Source organism: Taudactylus pleione, unplaced genomic scaffold (genome assembly GCF_031769625.1).
Source record: "Taudactylus pleione unplaced genomic scaffold, aTauple2 ptg000273l, whole genome shotgun sequence".
Taxonomy (NCBI): domain Eukaryota; kingdom Metazoa; phylum Chordata; class Amphibia; order Anura; family Myobatrachidae; genus Taudactylus; species Taudactylus pleione.
The window spans coordinates 1,407,887-1,421,371 of NW_028284675.1; the positions used below are offsets into that span (position 1 = coordinate 1,407,887).

The window sequence follows — 13,485 nt, forward strand, 5'->3', positions numbered from 1 at the left end:
AATAATAATACTGCTAAATTGCATCAAAGAAGTTCTTAGCATAATGATGGCCATAATTATGAGCCTGCCCACCGCATCCAGGTGACCTCCATCAGGCAGGTCCCTAACACTTCTATGGAACAAATACAGGGCACGGGACCCCCCAGGCCAACCCAGCAGAACCGCCCAATGGCATCACATTAGTGTGAGATTTAAAGTGGATATCATCTGGATATGGTGGGCAGGCCCATAATTATAGCCATCAGTATGCTAAGAACTTCTTTGATGCAATTTAGCAGTATTATTATTAGGTTCAGCATGGTTAGAGTGTGCATGTGCATATGTTTCGATTTCTATATTTATCACATAATTTGCTTACTCTGCCAGAATGTCCGGGGGACCCCAGGAAGAGTAGATCACCCTTCCATATCCTGCCCACTTCGTAATGAAATGGGCGGGATGTTGAGACCCAGTGCCGCAGAGAATTGTATAATCTTGTCCCCTCTAAATGAACCCATGACTTGTGGCATTATGATTAGATGGAGGCGGAATGATATAACTGTTATATTGTTTCACTGTGTTTGTATCACCCAGACAAACAAAGAGGAATAATGTAAAGCAATTTGTTATAGTCTGAGAGAGGTGTGTGTATTATGCAGACATTTCAGACTCATTTTAGGAGGGTGAACTAAACTTTCATCAGAAAATGCATGTTCAATATATATATTTAAATCTACAGGTTAATTCTTTATGCATGATCTTTGATCCATGGTTAGATCTGTTCAATATGCAATTATTATTATTATACTGTAGTTGTTCTTAAACTGGACTTCAAAATATTGTCAGCAGCAGATGTGATTTTGTATTGCATTATCTTACAGTTCTAGGAACAAAAAACATTGTTGTAAGATTGACATACAATAGCAGCTACAGCTTATTAACTGTGTTTAACAGACTATTATGATTAAATCATTATTTTTCTTTAAGCTGTAGTAGAATCCATGCCTCACACAATTAAATTAGGGCACGTGCCCTTAAGCATACAAACCTGGAAAGCTAAATTGGCATTTTCATGCATTCCAAATATTTCTGGATCATCAGTTAAAGGCAGATTTTCTATGTACTCCTTGTAATACTGCAGACTTTCAGCATCTGGACTGAAATATATACCTAAGTGTGTTTAAAAAATACATTTTATTAGATTTTGTACTCAATTTTTGAATATTAAAAAAAATACAGGAGGAAAATCAAAGCTGCCGGCAGGTGTGTACTGTATGTGATTTGAAATGAAATATATATACAATAGCCTGAAGAACGACTTTTCTAGAGTGTGGGGTAAATTTACTAAAGTGAGAGTTTTTAGAAGTGGAGATGTTGCCCATAGCAACCAATCAGATTCTACTGAACATTTAACTAGCATCCTCTGGAAGACAACAGCTAGAATCTGATTGGTTGCTATGGGCAACATCTACACTTCTAAAAATTCTAACTTGAGTATATTTACCCCTGTGACTTCTAATGAAGCATACTTTTATCTATGATATGACTAACTTGAAAATAGAGAAAAGCTTTTTTTTCACAGTAGAAACTTTTCTATTTAATCTTTGATTCATGGGTTAGAGATTTAAAATAATGCAATTACTCTGGATACCCACCAATGCATGCTTTACATTACCAAATGCCATACAGTACCAATCAGCTGTAACACTACAAATGAAATGCATTTACTTGATCAGTATGAATAATGCATTTTTGGGAACTGGGTATTTCATTGTACGCAAGAAAGTATTTTAGTTATGCACATGTCAAACGTCATTTGGAGTTTGTAATCCTTCAGGAGTTTAATATTTTATTGTACATTTTTTGTGTGTTATGAATACTTGTGAAGATCAAACGCTACCTACAGAAATTATTTAAGAATTAACAGGGTGTCGACTTTTCCTATAACAGCAATACCATTGTCAATGGTCATATGCAATATCCTTGTATTTTCTTTTTTGATAGTAAAATACACTCTAGACAGAATCATGAAATGATCTGGTATCAGCTTGTCCTCTACCATGCTTTTTAAACCTGTGATTCTTCTTCATCAACCCGATACTGCAGCCAAACCAATATGCTTGGCAGCATGGTATGTCCGGCAATACAGAAACAGGTGCGATATAATACTTTACAGCTGTCACAACTGTATTATAGAAAAGTACACTACAACCTCACATGCATTTCAGATAAATCCAGATTTGCTGCCAGAATCTGGAAAGTAGCACCCCTCATTGCACTCTACCTGGTAACCTCCCTGGGTGACAGAGTACCTGCAGAAGTTAGCTTCAAGACAAATACTGTATGTTGGGGGTGAGAAGCGATATCAAATTATAAATTAAAAAACAACAGGTTTTGGAGGTTGAGGGAAGGGTGTACATCATGCATGTATGTGTTCCCCTGCAATCAGATTTACATCACTCGGGGGTAGATGTACAAGTATTGAGATGTTGCTAACAGACGTTATGTGTGTGGACCCACTCCATCTCTGGATCGTGGAGAAGCTGGTCCTGATAACGGCCGCATGTATTATTTTTCATTGTTCCGAAGTGGGAGAATGTTAAAACACTTGTCTGGTCATCGGTGCCCTCCCACGTTCGACTGTCCAGTTTGGCGCTTTAGTTTGCACTGCACAAGTGCCGTTTCTCTTCCTCCCAGCGGCCCTATTGCTTATGTGCCTGCGCATGTTTATCCCGGAGAGATGCTGACAGCCAACTGTTTCTCCCTCCACCTGGAACAGAGGGGGAGACTGCAGCAGCACCTGTCTGACCTGGTGAAATCGTTAACGGCAAGATTCGGAACGATCATTGAATATTACTGTTCATACATTTGCAAACACATTGGTGCACTGTAATGTAGATAGGAGCGCCGATAATTATAGGGGCATATAGCGCCCCCGTCATTTTAAATAAATCTCTTGCTTAGTACATGGGGGAGAAACAGTATCAGCTGCACATAACATGCACTGATACTGATAAACCCCATAATGCAGCATAACACAATCTAACCCTCAGTAAACCTGCCCACACACATAGCGATATTTTACCCGATTTGGCCGATTTCAACGAATCGTGACAACAAATAGTGTAAAATATGGCCAAATCGTGAGTGTCACTCACGATCACGATGCGCGTCCCCGCTCGTTGTACATCGCATCTTCAGATCTTTCATGCTGTAGGGCAGATTTGCCAATCTGGGACACAATGTACTGGATGCACGGTAGATCTTAAGTCAGATTGGACATTTTTTACTCCAAATTGTGAGTAGGATTGCCGGGGAGCTGCCTGGGGAGAGTTCAGGGGAAATCGCACATATTGTGAGATCGTGTGCAGATCGCTATGTGTGTGGGCACCTTAACACGTTTTACAGGCTTTACTCATTTTTGTTATATTGTACAGTAAATGTAGTTTTTGTTTTGTTTTTATGGACAACTGGGTACGATATCTTGGATATTTTCAACAACCTATTATTTGGATGCAAGTAAATTAAGAAGTCATCGACAAAGTGTATAAATGGTAAGGCATGCAATGCTGATTGTTTCTTAAATGAACAATAATTGAAGATCATTAGGGTTACAAAAGATTTGTTCATCTGCATCATCTGCATTCAATTATATAAATCCTGTGTGTGCAACTTAGAGTGGTAGTTGAGCATCTATGCCATAGATCACCGATTTCCTAATTATACTGACTGTTTTTACCAGTGATACAAGTGACTCTGATCTTACAAAAGAACCTCATATTACATTCACAGGGAAGAATCATAGGGCATTATATGAGGGAAGGATCACCTTAAACTGCCAGTTCAAAGGGTAGATAAATGAGATGGACAATTTTAGTTTCAATCCCAGAGTAGGATGTGAACCAATCTTGTGTTCCTCACATTCAATCCTAGGATTGCTACTGTATGTGATGAGGTCATTTGAAAACTTGGGTTGTATTAAATACAAAAAAATGATTTTGTGTTCCCTTAAGAAAGGATAAAACAATAACTAACCATCAGTTTGATATTTGTATTCTATATAGTCACTGATACTTTAGTAGTGATTCAAAGGTAATAAGTTGGAGTACGAGTATTGGTGAAAATGTAAAAAAAAAAATTATTATAGTACACTGAACCTGAAAGTCACATAGAGGGAATTGCTCATACTTTAGTGTAGTAGCAATGGAGTAAAGGGCAATGAAGGACATGTTGTCATTTACGAGCACAAATCAATATAACGTACAGGCAATTTACTGTAACAGAGCAAAGGCAGAGATGGGGTTGGCTTGGGGATAGTGGAAATGAAAAGAGGCAGTGCTAGCTAGCAAACGTTTTGAAGCATGCAAGCAAAGCACACATCAAACAGAAGTCACCATCCCAGTGACAGGGAAATGTGCTATGCCTGATCAATGAGATCTAGAATCATAAAATATCCCCTGTGTATTGTGCCAATGAATATATATTGAGCATAACGTTAAAAAAATAAAGTACTCAATCAGATTTATTAATTGATCTTACATTTTTCATTCGCATGTTATGTTTTGAGCCAGATGAACATGTTGCGTATATAATTAATATGTTTTATAACTAGGCCTAGTGCAGTGTCCACTCTAAGGGCCACCCCAAATGATGTGCTTATTATTCAGTTGCAATTTTGCTTGTCTATGACAACTGTTCTTTGCACAAATGTAATTATTTATTTTTACTCTATCGATCTATCTATCTCATATCTGTCAATCTATCTCATATCTATCTATTTCATATCTATCTCATATCTATCTATCAATCAATCTCATCTCTATCTATCTATTTCATATCTATCTATCAATCCATCTATCTATATCTATCTATCTATTCATGTCACAATATTTTCCATTTTAGTTACCTGAGCTAGAATAAAGGTAGTTGTCTTCAAGGGTCTCTTGAGAAAAGAATCTTCTTAGAATTGTTCTCAAACACCTCTGGTCCCATGCATCAGTTACTCTTCCTCCATATGTTATATCCCCTGTAAAACAGTATCATGCTTCAGTTCCACTGCCATATGCTTTGTAATGTTAATTCCTTACAGCTCGACAGATGCATTATTTGCACTTATACCCAAAGGTCCTATATGGTGCAGAACAGTGCCATACTAAAAGGCAGCAACTCTGTGGGTGCTAAAGATAAAATATTTGTACTTGTATTTCTGAAAGTGAACTTCCATTGTATCTGTATCTGTAGTAAAACATCCTCAAGTCCAAACAACAATATAAGGTCATGTACACAGGGTGTACCAGTGTGTAGGGCGCAGAGTAGCCAGGGGGCCTGGACTAACAAAGGGGCTCTCCATCCACATATGATCCCAGGCCTGGGACTAACAAGGATGGAGAGCCATGCCCCCAATATGGTATGGATGTGTGGTCACAAACCCTGCAGTATGTAAAGAGAGTTCTGCTATTTCCGATGAGCTGTGGCCACACCCCCACACATCTGGCCATGCCCCCAGTACTGGGTCTCTTCAGATCTTCCAGAGCTTTGATAGTCAAGACATTCCCAAAGCAAACTGCGTTCAGTAATAATAAATCCTTTTCAGTACAGGGCCGTGGCTAAGTGACAAACAACTGTTTTGTTTCTGATTCAGGTGCATTTCATTTAATAGTCAGTGGAAAAGTTTTAGCCTACTTCAAGAAATGTGCGCCATAACAAGGTAACCTGGCATGGGTGTGTGTATGCCTCAGATGAAGAGCACTATAACTTGAATGCAGAAGGTAAACAAGTCAGATAAGGAATAAAGGATTGTTTTGAGAATTTAACACGTCACATTCATTGTGTATCATTTAAATTGGACCTTATATTACTTATTCACCACATGTCAATCTCACTGAGTAAGCACATTAACAAACACAATTCTGACTAATAATCAGGAGCTTTGTCCTTATTGCCTTGGGGCTCAATTCAGACCTGCTCGCTAGATACGTGCTGTACGCTCGCAACCAGCGTATGCAAATCCGGCACACACCCAAGACAGGTGATCGCACGGCAAGACATAAGCACACCCACTATGTCTTGGCGTGCGATCGCTTTGTGTACTGTATGTAGACGCTCATCAGCCTGTTTTAAGACATCCACTTGCGCACTTCATCTCCAGGAAGTGTATGCAACCATCAGTACATCGGGTACCATCGGAAGCAAAAGCAGCGCATGAGGTTGACTGTACCCTACCGCAAGCACTGCGATCACGTCAGTGTGAAATACAACCAGGTGACGTGTACTATGATGCTGCCTGTTAATTATGTACGCCTCCGAAACGGCGTTAAGATGCTCAGGCACCTGCGTTCGCCGTTATTAATGGCCAGCCCCTGTCACCACACACAAATGGCTTCTTGATCCTCCGCACTGGTTCACGCACTGCGATGCGTACGCATGCGCAGAATGTGAAAATCGGCCAGCTACGAGCGAAAGCATCATAGCGACCGGGTCTGAATCAGGTCCTTGGTTCCTAGCGATATGTCTGCAATGAATGGACATAATATGTTGGACACTGAGGCTAATATGCTGGATACTCTGGGCAGAATAATATGGGCCATTCCATGGTAACTCACGTTGCAGGGTGACATGGCCAGTGTGTGCATGGCTGTCAACAGCATAAGGAGTTTGTGTGAGAAAGTGGTTTTGTTTGCTGAGAAAGTGATTAGACGGGTCATGCTTTGGAAGACTGTATTCAGGAATTGCTGACAGTTTGCTATAGCTCTTTGTAATGTGGGTTATCATGCAATGACCTATATGCTCAACATTTAGGACTATTATGCAGGACATCATGGCTAATATGATAGCCAATGGGGGATGTATGACATTCTAAAGCTGTAGAATATGCTTGACGTTTGGGCTATTATATAGTAACCCCTAAGATAGTATGACAGGCATAAAATTGGATAGAAAAGCAAGAATATGGATGACAAAACCCACAGATTTTATTTGGTGTTATATTTATAGTACATGATGTTCGTTCAACAAATTACATACAATGCAGCTGTTGATACTTCTGTAATGTTTATATGTAAGTGGTTAGAGAAGTACTGTACAAGTGTAAAAAAGCAAAAACACAAAGTAAACTAAACAACAACTGAGCAGGCTTATATGAGGGAATACAACGTTTTATACACTTGCTTTATTCTATCATGTGAGTTATGTTTCGCATCATTAGAATTGACCTCTTCAATTTATCAATTATTGCATTACTGAATCAGCAATTGGACTTGGCAGCTATTAGAATAAAATATATGTATATATTAACTGAATTAATTCATAGTCATTGATCATTATAACGTTTCCAAACAACCGGAGCCAACAACCGAAACCAATAAGCAAATCAGAAAAGTTTCCATGCACTTGCAATTACAGCCCTCAGCATGAAATATCACATGCCTGCGCTAGCAGTGTACCTGTTATGTAGGTAAGGGCATCCCATGGTATTTTTCCTTCCTGGCAGTATAGGTTCAAATTAAGCAAGGCACACTCTCTGTCACTGTCAGTAAATTCATAGCAAATGTTCCATCCAAGAGGTCCAAACTTTTTCCTCTCCTAAAATTAAATGTTGTACACTTTATTTTTACATCAATACAAAGCCGACCAAAGGAAGATTTTATATTATGCATACTGTACTACTATGTTAATATTTATAATATAATAATGAAGTACCAGCTACAAAAGTGAATGAAGTACTTTCTGCTCTGACAATCCTATTATATTAAATTATAATATAGAAGCATTTTAAAGAATACTTCCTCATGTGTATAAAAATCATGCATTTAGCCTAAATCCATGTACTGGAAATACAGATTAAGTAAGTGTAAATGGATTGACATACATTATCAAAGTTATATGAGCATTTTATTAAATAGTAATGGTTCAAATCCTACCACTACAGAGACGTTCATAGAGAATCGTGTGTTTTACATTAAATTGCATTTACAGATGCACATAAATGTTCACTAATAATAATTAGATTGTATGGTTTGCAAAACAGTGGTCTATCTATAATAGTTCCAGGATGTGAGTCAGCACCACCCACTCTGCACCCAAATCTGATGGGATGACCACCCAGGTCCGTAACTAGCTATGGGTGACTGATGCCGTCGCACAGATGCTCTGTGGGCGGCACCCTCTTCCCCACATCTGGCCCTTGCTCCTGGCTAGCAGGATCCCTGGAACGGCACCCTGCAGCCATGATTGCTGCTGCAGCACCTGTGGAGCATCCTGTGGAAACTCCAGTCGGGCACCTAGCACATTATATGAAGCCGATCGGGCGTCCTGACTGCACTGCTCTGCACTTACTGGAGCTGCCAGTCATGCCCCCTTCTAAATAACATCATGTGTACACTCAGGGGGCGATACCGACACACGGCATAACTGTGCCCTGTTACAGCTCTGTGACCACCAATGCCATATTTCCAGGGCTTTCTTTAAAAAACACCTGAAAATATGGTACCAGTGTTATATTCACTGGAAATATAGCATGGGTAGATGATAGTCTAAAGCCTAATACCCTGGCATCTTTATATAGACAGAAGCAGGCTCATTATTTTAACCTTGCCATCCCATTTATTGTCATCCACTGCAAGAAGAAATGCAGGAAGAGGCGCACGCACAGCCCTAAAAGGAGAGCCCAGCAGAACATGGAAACAAGCAGGGAGAGTTAGCAGTCTGAAGGCATGAGAAATAGCATCGCCGAACCCTGTAATCACCCGCTAGGCTCTGTAGCTGCATGACACTTACGACTGGAAGAGTGGAACGTGGGAGGGGATCATTACAGTCCTTTAGCATTGCGAAATTATGCAAATGCAGCTCAACAGAACTGAGAGCCTGATTCAGAGCTGAACGCTCTGACCAGAGTGCTCGCTCTGAATCAGGGCCCTCCTCCATGAAAATGGAGCGTCTTCCTGGACGCTCGTATAGCTGTGGGTGACCACCCACAGCTATAGCGAGCGTCCATGATGATGGTCGCGATGGTCTTGACCATCGCGACCATCGGGCTTGCGACGAGACCCTGCGGTAGGGTCTCGCTGCCACAAGCCCTGGAGTGATTTTGGCTCTATCAGAGCCAAAATCACTCCCACTGACATCACTAGTGATGTCAGTGGGGCTGGCTTCAGACGGTAGGCGTTCCCATGGGAACGCTTCCGTCTGGCAGGCACGCCCCCGGCACGCCTACCAAATGGGGCGTGCTGTCAATCAACATCGACAGCACGCCCCCTTTGGTGCGAGACCCGGAGCGATGGAGAGCCCGTCGCTCGCCGGGTCTCGCGCATGCGCACAACGGAGCTCCCTCCGTCGTGCGCACGCGCAGTGGGGGAACATCGACCCGCTTGCGAGCGTACTGCCGCTCATGAGCGGGTCTGAATGACTCCCTGAGTTCTGAGAGCCTTTCCAACCCCCTACTCACTGTAACTCTCACCTCACTACACTAAGCTTCAGTGTCCATTGATTCTCCTACCTGCATCACTCTGTCTTCTTTTGCTGCTGCTGAGCTCCAATCGCTAAACACTTCAGTGCACTTCCTGGTCACATGACACATCCACGGTGTCCATCAGTGCTAAAGGCACCCCCATACTCAGAGGCATGCCTCTATTAGCTCTCTTAGTGTACTGCCCATTTTATGGCCCCACCCCCAGCTCTGCAAGCAGTGTCTGACTATACTGTACAGAATCGAGCTGTTGCTGCCTCATCTCTCGTATCCCTGCAGTTCTAGGGAGCTCCACAAAGCTGGTGAGTGTTAACTATGAAAAAGATTACAAAAAACAAAGAAGATGTTTATAAGTTATAAATATCTTCTTTGTACTATTGTAATAATTTGGATATCAAATCTCAGAGACAGGGGCCTACCCTGACTGCATGTCCTTGATTCCTATATACCTCAGAGGTGTGGTTTTGCATCTGCTATAGGGCAGGGGCATATACATGCCGATAACAATGTGTTGGCATATATCAGGTGCATAGGCATGCTAATACAGAGCTGGGCATGACTGGAGATGTGTCTGGCTCTGCATGTGGGTGAAAATATGCTGTTTGTGGTCACTTTTTGGTACAATAATATATGCACATTTTGCAATTTCTTCTCCATCGGTCCCTATATCCTTATGTTCTAAATGGTTTTATTGTTGGAGCTGAAGTTGCTTCTATAAATCATAATTACTTGCCTCCTTTCACTTTGCATTAGACAATCTTTACCTAGGAGGAAGATATATACCTAAATATGAAGAAAACTTCCAATTTTAGTGAATTTAGGAATTTCCCCTATTTAATTAATGACCGCAGTATGTTATGGCCATTAACAAGCTTCGCTATGTTTTCGCAGCTTACCGCAGCCTCACCGGGTCCTGGCAGTTGCTAGGCCAGGAAATCTGAGTCTAGACCCTGGCCTTACCGAAAAATTGGGGCGACAACCCCCTCCCCCTGTTCTGGGAATGCTGCCCAGGAACTTCCCTGTTCCACCCCCCAAATGCCACAACATGTCAATCATACTGCGGCTTGGGAGGGTCTGCACGTGAAATCGCAGGACAGGTCCTACGCATGCGCAGACCACTCACCATCGGCAATGTACTATACTGTATAAGGCATTGGTAGAATCATAGTCATGATACTGCTGCTTAAGATATTTATAATAATAATATAATAATAGTATAAAATCTCATTCTTCAACAAAATATAATGGCATGGCATGGATGTAGGGCTACAGCTTACAATTGAAGTATTTAACCTTTGGTATAATTTATGCTAACATATTTCAATACATGTTCCACTAGATTAGCTGGTAAAACTGAGAGTCACCTGAATGATGGCGTGAAAAAAGCAAATTCCAAAAATAACCTTCCTCCATTTCCTGCCAAGTAAATGTTCTTCAAAGAACGTGGGTGTAATTTCCGTAAAGGCACGACGGATATTAGCACGGAGACCTTTTGGAGGCTCATTAGTAACCTGCAACAGAAAGTCATTTGCTGAGAATGTAATGACCTCTTTGTTGAACATCGGGTTTAACATTTCATTTTATTCTGTATCAATTATGTGGTTTCCATACTGCTGTATCCCAGTGTGTTTCGTGGCTGTGACAAAACCGTCTGATTGATGCTAATCAAGGACAAAGTTTCTAATTTCTGTGCAAATGTGCATTCTGTATTACATCACTTGCAAACAATCAATAGGAACTTTTCATCAGCAAACTTTGGTTATGTGCTGCACATCAGATTGCTCCAATTTTCCCAGGACAGTCATCATATTGGACAAAGGAAAACTTTACATGTTAATTCAATACAAAGCTGATATTTTCAAATGTAAACCAAGAAAGGAGAGCACTCTGCTTAGGCTGGGTACACACTAGACGATAAATTGGACAATTTGTCATTTTGAGCTGAATTGGAATGACAAATCGTCCATATCGTCTAATGTGTATGCATTATTGCGCGCTCCTGTGCATCATTCCTTGCGTCTTCTGATCTGCTGAACATGCACGTCAGATGAGAAGGTATCTTTAGTGATTTTGTGCAAACCGTGTAGTGTGTACGCCCAACTGGACGACCAGGCAATATGTTAAAGTTATATAGTTAACGTAACGACCAAACGATGCAAGATATATCGGTCAGTCATTTGAAGGATTGCACAGTGTGTACATCGGATGCAAAAAACATGGGTTACTAGCTGATTCATGGGTGTTTCTCATCAATTGATTTTCCACGGTATCCAATTACACCATGTTTTTTACGTCTGAAAACTTTCCGTTTTTCTCACGAAAACACATAGGATCTGCGAAAAGTTACAGACCTATGTATTTTCACTGCTGCGAAAGCTGGAAAAAGGGCTTCTTATCACGGATTTGGTTTCGCCACCCTGAGGCATGCAAAATAAAATTTCCAATATGTGCCGGCATCGGGGCTAATTGCATAGCTAATTGTATAGCCCCGGGCGAGGTAATTAGCCACAGTAATTTACTGTGGCTTATAGGATACCGGCCTATGTCTTATCCTGAATTTTTCTGCAGCTAATCCATCACTGAAAAGTACAGAAAAATCCAGAACTTTTTCAGTCAAAAGTAGTGTTTATCTAATATGTAAGAAACAACGCTCAAATACTGTAACGAGAGAGAGAGAGAGAGAGAGAGAGAGAGATATCCAAGCATGGATCCAGCACTCACAATGTACTGTATGTCAGCTTCTTACCCCGTTGACCTCCAAAGCGGAACAAAGATAGTGTACCAAACACAACACACCAGAACTGCTCGTCTGTTGTCCTCATTTTAAAACCCCCTGAGTGCCGTCGGTTCTGGTGTGATATATATATATATATATATATATATATAAATTCACCAATATATGCATACTATTTTTGTTACCTGGGATGCTAAGAAACAAACCATACAAACTTTTATTTATGAACTTCTCCAGAGTATTGCATGATAGAGCAATAAAGGTGATGATGATGATTTTCCCAATAAAGGTTTTCTTTCTTTTCTCTTTCTCTTTGCTTTCTCTTTCTCAATATACAGCATGCTGGACAGATTTTGTGGCCATAAATAGACTGAAACCGCGACTCAACCCAAGTGCCCAGCAACAAGATAACTTTTTTTATTTGGCCACACATGAATTGACAATATGGACAATATTCAGCATTTGGCTTGGAGAGCTGAGTGAGCAGATCACAGACAGAACACAGAATTTAGGGGGATGCAGTCAGGAAGCCGATGGTCGAAATGCCGCTTGCTGGCTTCTCGACTGTCTAATCCCAGCAGGGGTCTAATGACAGGTGTCGAGATCCCGATGTCTGTTATTTTACCAATGCCGGGAGCCCGACGCCTGGCATACCGATCGAAGGTAAGCCGGGCAGCAGGCGTGGACAGCCACGGGGGGGGTTAGGTTACAGGCTCCCAGGGGGGACTTAGGGTTAGGCACCCCACCGGGAGGGTTAGGCTGTGGGGGAGGGGGGGTTAGGTGTAGGCACTTACAGGGGGATTAGGCACTTGGGGGGGAGGTTAGAGTTAGGCACCCCTAAGGGAGGGTTAGGGTTAGGGGGGTTAGGTTAGCAAATAGAGAAAATACCTGTCGGATCTTCACTGCCGGTGTTCCAGCGTCTGGATTCGGGATTTCCTACCGATCCCGAATTTAGGACAGTAGGAAGATGATAACTCACACAGACTCCAATTTAAATTACCAGTGATTATCTGGCTCAAATATGACGTGACTGATATTACCGGTTTCAGCTGATGTCACCAATGATAGTGAAGACTGTTTGACCAGCCTCAGTCAATGAGAATATAATCCTCATTCCACATAAACTATTACTACCCATAATAAATATGGATGTTGAAAAGAGGCTTTGCTTGTTTTGAATTTAGTTTAATTTGCAGTATTCAGAATCAACAGTTCACCTAAAAGCATTAAGGGACATTTCTTATGGACTGTGTAAACCCCATGCAAACGCCAACTTTAAAGCCCTTATGCTGCCCATCCACTAGCAGAC

The 13,485-nt window shown here is 41.3% G+C and overlaps 1 protein-coding gene across 2 annotated transcripts in view; it reads right to left on the reverse strand.

Moving 5' to 3' along the window:
• The window catches only part of DNAH6 (dynein axonemal heavy chain 6), a 342,820-nt gene that overhangs the window by 24,098 nt on the left and 305,237 nt on the right, over positions 1-13,485 (reverse strand). For both annotated transcript variants that reach the window (XM_088481442.1, XM_088481443.1), the window contains exons 66-69: positions 10,807-10,953; positions 7,422-7,560; positions 4,886-5,005; positions 1,028-1,149 (exon numbers count right to left, since the gene is read on the reverse strand). In XM_088481442.1, the coding sequence (XP_088337568.1) occupies positions 1,028-1,149; positions 4,886-5,005; positions 7,422-7,560; positions 10,807-10,953 (528 nt within the window). The remainder of the gene's footprint in view (positions 1-1,027; positions 1,150-4,885; positions 5,006-7,421; positions 7,561-10,806; positions 10,954-13,485) is intronic.